The sequence below is a fragment of the Scomber japonicus genome, chromosome 19, assembly GCF_027409825.1.
Source record: "Scomber japonicus isolate fScoJap1 chromosome 19, fScoJap1.pri, whole genome shotgun sequence".
Lineage (NCBI taxonomy): Eukaryota > Metazoa > Chordata > Actinopteri > Scombriformes > Scombridae > Scomber > Scomber japonicus.
This window is the reverse complement of record NC_070596.1, coordinates 29,039,549-29,047,048: the sequence shown is the minus strand read 5'-3', so window position 1 is coordinate 29,047,048 and position 7,500 is coordinate 29,039,549. Positions and strand designations below refer to the sequence as shown.

The 7,500-nt window shown below is 45.4% G+C and overlaps 1 protein-coding gene across 1 annotated transcript in view; it reads left to right on the top strand.

The window, feature by feature from the left end:
* The window catches only part of grk3 (G protein-coupled receptor kinase 3), a 79,350-nt gene that overhangs the window by 41,238 nt on the left and 30,612 nt on the right, over positions 1 to 7,500 (top strand). The window contains exons 6-9 of the mRNA XM_053339553.1: positions 858 to 949; positions 2,186 to 2,285; positions 4,154 to 4,232; positions 5,317 to 5,447. Coding sequence (XP_053195528.1) covers positions 858 to 949; positions 2,186 to 2,285; positions 4,154 to 4,232; positions 5,317 to 5,447 — 402 coding nt within the window. The remainder of the gene's footprint in view (positions 1 to 857; positions 950 to 2,185; positions 2,286 to 4,153; positions 4,233 to 5,316; positions 5,448 to 7,500) is intronic.

The window sequence follows — 7,500 nt, the reverse complement described above, 5'->3', positions numbered from 1 at the left end:
AAAGAAGGAGGGAGCAAGGAAGGACAGACAGAAGGAAGAAACGGAGAGAAGAAGGAAGGGCAGAAGGAAGGAAGTAAGGAGGTTGGAGGAAGGAAAGAAGGAAGGAAGGAGGGAGGAAGGACAGGGAAGGAAGAAAAGAGGTTGGAGGAAGGAAAGAAGGAAGGAGGGAGGGAGGAAGGACAGAGGGAAGGAATTAAGGAGGTTGGAGGAAGGAAAGAAGGAAGGAGGGAGGAAGGAAGGACAGGGAAGGAAGAAAAAGAGGTTGGAGGAAGGAAAGAAGGAAGGAGGGAGGGAGGAAGGACAGAGGGAAGGAAGTAAGGAGGTTGGAGGAAGGAAGGAAGGACAGAGGGAAGGAAGAAAGGAGGTTGGAGGAAGGGAGGAAGGAAGGACAGAAGAAAGGAAGGAAGGGAGGAAAGCAGGAAAAAGAGACGACCGTCACTTTGGCACACTTTGGAAAAGGAGGGAGGGAGGGTGGGAAGAAGGAAGGAGGGAGGGAGGGAGGGTGGAAAGAAGGAAGGAGGGAGGGAGGGAGGGTGGAAAGAAGGAAGGAGGGAGGAAAGAAAGAGAGAAGGAGGTAAGGAAGGAAAGGAGGGAGGGAGGAAAGAAGGAAGGAAAGGAAGTAGGAAGGAAGGAAAGCAGGGAGGGAGGGTGGAAAGAAGGAAGAAGGAAGGAAAGGAGGGATGGTGGGAGAAAGAAAGAGAGAAGGAGGTAAGGAAGTAAAGGAGGTATATATATATAATCAGATGTTTATTAAAGAAACACCGGTTACACCAATAGGACACCTGGTTGAATCATCACAGCATTGACTGATATATTTAAAGTGATGTTTTCTGACTCTTCTCTCTCTCCGTCTCCAGCTGACCATGAACGACTTCAGCGTTCATCGGATCATCGGCAGAGGAGGCTTCGGAGAAGTGTACGGCTGCAGGAAGGCCGACACGGGGAAAATGTAAGGACAACGGGAGGGAGGGAGGGAGAGAGGGAGAGAGGGAGAGAGGGAGAGAGAGAGAGAGAGAGAGAGAGAGAGAGAGAGAGAGAGAGAGAGAGAGAGGGAGAGAGGGAGAGGTAGAGAGGTAGAGAGAGAGGGGGAGAGAGGGAGGGGGAGAGAGAGAGAGAGACTTTAACCCTTTGTGTTTTGGTCTCAGGTACTTCCTTCCTTCCTTCCTCTTTTCTTTCCTTCTTCCTTCCTTCTTCCTCCTTTCCTTCCTCCCTCCTTTCCTTCCTTCTTCCTCCTTTCCTTCCTCCCTCCCTCTTTTCTCTCCTTCCTCCTTTCCTTCCTTCTTTCTACCTCCCTCCTTCCTTTCCTTCCTTCTTCCTCCCTCCCTCCTTTCCTCCCTCCCTCCCTCCCTCTCTCCTTTCGGTCCTTTCCTTCCTCCCTTCCTCCCTTCCTTGAGCACGACAGCACTTGTTGTTAGAGCTCTTTAATCTGAACTCTATAGACTTTAACCTCTTGGTGTGTTGGTCTCAGGTACTTCCTTCCTTCCTCCTTTCCTTCCTTCTTCCTCCCTCCCTCCTTTTTTTCCTTCCTTCTTCCTTCCTTTCTTTCTTCCTCCCTCCCTCCTTTCCTTCCTTCTTCCTCCCTCCCTCCCTCCTTTCTTTCCTTCCTTCTTTCTTCCTTCCTTCCTTCTTCCTCCCTCCCTCCCTCCTTTCTGCCCTTCCCTCCATCCTTTCCTTCCTTCTTCCTCCCTTCCTTCCTCCTTTCCTTCCTTCTTCCTCTCTCCCTCCTCCCCCCCTCCCTCTCTCCTTTCCCTCCTTTCCTTCCTCCCTTCCTTCCTTCCTTGAGGACAACAGCACTTGTTGTTATTTAACCTTTTGTGTTTTGGTCTCAGGTACTTCCTTCCTTCCTCCTTTCCTTCCTTCTTCCTCCCTGCCTTCCTCCTTTCCTTCCTTTTTCCTCCTTTCCTTCCTTCTTCCTCCCTTCCTTCCTTCTTCCTCCTTTCCTCCCTCCCTCCCTCTCTCCTTTCCCTCTTTAATCTGAACTGTAAAGACTTGAACCTTTTTGTGTTTTGGTCTCAGGTACTTCCTTCCTTCCTTCCTTCCTTCCTTCCACCTTTCCTTCCTTCTCCCTCCCTTCCTCCTTTCCTTCCTTCTCCCTCCCTCCCTCCTTTCCTCCCTCCCTCCCTCTCTCCTTTCCCTCTTTAATCTGAACTCTATAGACTTTAACTCTTTGTGTTTTTGGTCTCAGGTACGCCATGAAGTGTTTGGACAAGAAGAGGATCAAGATGAAACAAGGAGAGACTCTGGCGCTCAACGAGAGGATCATGCTGTCGTTAGTGAGCACGGGGGTGAGTTAAAGTTTAACCTGGTTATAATGCACACACACACACACACACACACACACACACACACACACACACACACACACACACACACAGCAGTCAGTAAACATTTACACACACAGCTGCTGGGCTAACTAAATAACTAACAGCTTCATTAGCATGATGATAAATGAGCTGCTGACAGAAACATGGCTGAGCTCACACTTTACTAAAATATACACTTCTAGTTTCACACGTCAGAGAAATTACACAATATATGCATACTACACACTTCTATACTACATACTACACACTTCTATACTACACACTTCTATACTACACACTTCTATAGTACACACTTCTATAGTACACACTTCTATACTACATACTACATACTTCTATACTACATACTTCTATACTACACACTTCTATACTACATACTACATACTTCTATACTACATACTTCTATACTACACACTTCTATACTACATACTACATACTTCTATACTACATACTACATACTTCTATACTACATACTTCTATACTACACACTTCTATACTACATACTACATACTTCTATACTACATACTTCTATACTACATACTACATACTTCTATACTACACACTTCTATACTACATACTTCTATACTACACACTTCTATAGTACACACTTCTATACTACATACTACATACTTCTATACTACATACTTCTATACTACACACTTCTATACTACATACTACATACTTCTATACTACATACTTCTATACTACACACTTCTATACTACATACTACATACTTCTATACTACATACTACACACTTCTATACTACATACTTCTATACTACACACTTCTATAGTACACACTTCTATACTACATACTACATACTTCTATACTACATACTTCTATACTACACACTTCTATACTACATACTACATACTTCTATACTACATACTTCTATACTACACACTTCTATACTACATACTACATACTTCTATACTACATACTACATACTTCTATACTACATACTTCTATACTACACACTTCTATACTACATACTACATACTTCTATACTACATACTACATACTTCTATACTACACACTTCTATACTACATACTTCTATACTACACACTTCTATACTACATACTACATACTTCTATACTACATACTTCTATACTACATACTTCATACTTCTATACTACATACTTCATACTTCTATACTACATACTTTAGGGCTGTCAAACGATTAATTTTTTAAAACGAGATTAATCGCAGAATTTCCATAGTTAATCATGATTAATGGCGTTTTGAATTTTATGTTTAAAATCCTGTTATTTTCCATTTGAAGGCAGTTTTAAGCCCATAATGTAAAGCATTTCTTACCAGAGTGTCTTAACTGGGAATCAATCACGGCTCTGCTGCGACTCCCACACTCCAAAATGGTCCTTTGGTGGAGCTGAGGCTGGCTTGGCTGCACCTGGGTGTTTAGCGTGGAGGTGCTAACTCAAACTCCACGTACTCCGGTGGTAGTTAAACTCCGTTTGACACAGGTTGCATTTTACTTTTGACTTGTCAACTGAAGCGTCTGGAAGTGTTTTAAAGTTAAACAAGCCGTTCAAAAGTCCAGTAGCTCTCTTACTTTCCATCAGCGCGGTAGGTTTACTGCAGGAGGCCACTTCAAAGCATAGCGCTACAGCTAGAGGAGCCGTCTACAGGGGAGTAGAAGGGACAAAAAGGCTTGCAACATTAAAATGCGATTTAAAAAAAAACGCGTTATGGATTGCATTAATCTAATCGCGATTAACAAGTTAATGCTGACAGCCCTAACATACTTCTATACTACATACTAAATGACCAGATATTTTTTTGCACTTTAAATTCACTCTGTCTCTGTAGGACTGCCCGTTCATCGTGTGTATGACGTACGCCTTCCACACCCCCGATAAACTCTGCTTCATCCTGGACCTGATGAACGGTAAGGTTACCCTCCCCACCCCCCCCCACTTACCCTTCCCACCCCCCCCCCCCCCCCCCCCACGTGCCCCTCATATTAAACTCCAGCCCCTTTGTTGGACTCTGAGACTCAGATTAGATTACTCATCCAGTTTCCAGCCAGTCAGGAGAGCGAGGAGGAGCTGATGGGATTTTGACCTGTGGGATGACCTGCCTGTGTGTTCATCAGCTGCCACACATCTGCAGAGGGGGGAGGGGGCAGGGAGGGTAGGGGGGGGGGGCAGGAGGGGGGCGGCATGAAGCTAAGAGCCTGATCAAAGGCCTGCACCCAAATCCCTGAGTCACCTTTTTTTAGTTTTAACGTCAGCTCCTCACACAGTCATCAGGCTCCTGCTATAAATACAGGAGCTCCAGTCAATACATATTAAGACAGAGACAGGAGGGGGGGGGTTGGGGGGAGGAGGGGGGTGAGGGTAGAGGAGGGGGGGGGGGGGGGGGGCAGAGTCATACAAAGCCTCCCATCGATCTTCATTTTCTCCCCCAAGAAGATTACCACAACTTATTGATGGATATTGATTGAGGCGTGAGGTGTTGTGAGGTCATGCTGACTCACTCTGCATTGTGTGTGTGTGTGTGTGTGTGTGTGTGTGTGTGTGTGTGTGTGTGTGTGTGTGTGTGTGTCTGTCTGTTACTGTCTGTGTGTGTGTGTGTCTCTCTCACTGTGTGTGTGTGTGTGTGTGTCTGTTACTGTCTGTGTGTGTGTGTGTGTGTCTCTGTCTTTCTGTTTGTGTGTGTGTGTGTGTGTGTGTCTCTGTCTGTCTGTGTGTGTGTGTGTGTGTGTGTGTGTGTGTGTCTGTGTGTGTGTGTGTGTGTGTGTCTGTGTGTGTGTGTGTCTGTGTGTGTGTGTGTGTCTGTCTGTGTGTGTGTCTCTCTGTCTCTGTGTGTGTGTGTGTGTGTGTCTCTGTCTCTGTGTGTGTGTGTGTCTCTGTCTCTGTGTGTGTGTGTGTCTCTCTATGTGTGTGTATGTGTGTGTCTGTCTGTCTCTGTGTGTGTCTGTCTCTATGTGTGTGTGTGTGTGTGTGTGTGTCTCTGTGTGTGTATTTCAGGAGGAGACCTGCACTACCACTTGTCTCAGCACGGAGTCTTCAGTGAGAAAGAGATGCGTTTCTACGCGGCTGAGATCATCCTCGGCCTCGAGCACATGCACAACCGCTTCGTCGTCTACAGAGACCTCAAGGTACCTTCATATGTCTTTATTTATTTCTTTATTTCTTTATTTATTTTTACTTTCTTTATTTATTTTTTAACTTTATTGAGAAAATAATTAGGCAAAGAAGGACTGACATAGACGTAGCAGACATAAAGAACTACAGACGTAACATAAGACAGTCAGATGGTGTATTTAAGGATATTTTAACAAGTCTGTGCTATATAATATTAATAATAATAATAATAATAAAATAATGAAATCCATATATCTTTATTATAATAATCATATCATAGTCTGCAGCTTTATTTATACAGAGCATTTCATACTCAGGGCCAGCTCAGTGTGCTTTACATAACAACAAACATTAAACAGTAAGAATTAGAAAAACATTAAAATTAGAATAATAAATAGTTGAAACATTCAGAGAGTCAATTTATAGTTTGGTTCATAAATAAAATAAGAACTAAAACAAACAGCTTCTTCCCTCCAGCTGTCCATCACATCCATCACTCCTTATTTTAACTGCTCCAAACGCTCCATTAAGACAGTCCTTCCTTCAGTCCTTCCTTCCTTCCTTCTTCCTCCCTTCCTTCCTTCCTTCTTCCTCCCTCCTTTCCCTCCTCCTTCCTTCTTTCCTCCCTCCCTCCCTTCCTTCCTCCTTCCCTCCTTTCCTTCCTTCTTCCTTCCTCCTTTCCTTCCTCCTTTCCTTCCTCCCTTCCTTCCTCCTTTCCTTCCTTCCTTCCTCCCCTCCTCCTTTCTTTCCTTATTCCTCCCTCCTTTCCTTCCTTCCTTCCTTCCTTTCTCCTTTCCTTCCCTCCTTCCTCCTTTCCTTCCTCCCTTCCTTCCTCCTTTCCTTCCTTCCTTCCTTCCTTCCCTCCTTCCTTTCCTTCCTTCTTCCTCCCTCCCTCCCTCCTTCCCTCCTTCCTTTCCTCCTTCTTCCTCCCTCCTCCTTTCCTTCCTTCTTCCTCCCTCCCTCCCTCCTTTCCCTCCTTCTCCCTTCCTTCCTTCCTTCCCTCCTCCTTTCTTTCCTTATTCCTCCCTCCTTTCCTTCCTTCCTTCCTTCCTTTCTCCTTTCCTTCCCTCCTTCCTCCCTTCCTTCCTCCTTTCCTTCCTTCCTTCCTTCCCTCCTTCCTTTCCTTCCTTCTTCCTCCCTCCCTCCCTCCCTCCCTCCTTCCTTTCCTTCCTTCTTCCTCCCTCCTCCTTTCCTTCCTTCTTCCTCCCTCCCTCCCTCCTTTCCTTCCCTCTTCCTCCCTCCCTCCCTCCTTTCCTTCCTTCTTCCTCCCTCCCTCCCTCCCTCCTTCCTTTCCTTCCTTCTTCCTCCCTCCTTCCTTCTTCCTCCCTTCCTTCCTCCTTTCCTTCCTTCTTCCTTCCTCCTTTCCTTCCTCCTTTCCTTCCTCCCTTCCTTCCTCCTTTCCTTCCTTCCTTCCTCCCTCTCTCCTTTCCCTCCTTCTCCCTTCCTTCCTTCCTTCCCTCCTCCTTTCTTTCCTTATTCCTCCCTCCTTTCCTTCCTTCCCTCCTTCCTTTCTCCTTTCCTTCCTTCTTCCTCCCTCCCTCCTTCCTTTCCTTCCTTCTTCCTCCCTCCCTCCCTTCCTTCTTCCTCCCTTTCTTCCTCCTTTCCTTCCCTCCTCCCTCCCTCCTTTCCTTCCTCCTTCACTCCTTTCCTTCCTTCTTCCTCCCTTTCTTCCTCCTTTCCTTCCCTCCTCCCTCCCTCCTTCCTCCCTCCCTCCTTTCCTCCCTTCCTTCCTCCTTTCCTTCCTCCTTCCTTCCTCCCTTCCTTGACTCGAGGACAGCAGCACCTGTAGTTATTTACACATCTTCTTAGTGGATCACCAGCAAAACACACACTACCCAAACCTGCACACACTATTTAATACTTTAAGTTTAATTTATTTGGGATCTCAATAAATCAGATCTTACGTTAGTTTTCATCTTTTTATGTGAATTACAATAAATCTCAGTTTATTAACTCTTACAGTAAAGTATTAAATGATGTTAAATGATGTTTGAATGAAGATGACGTGTGACACAGATTCACATTAACCCAGTGAACCAGCTCCACCAGGCTTCACCTCCTGCTGCT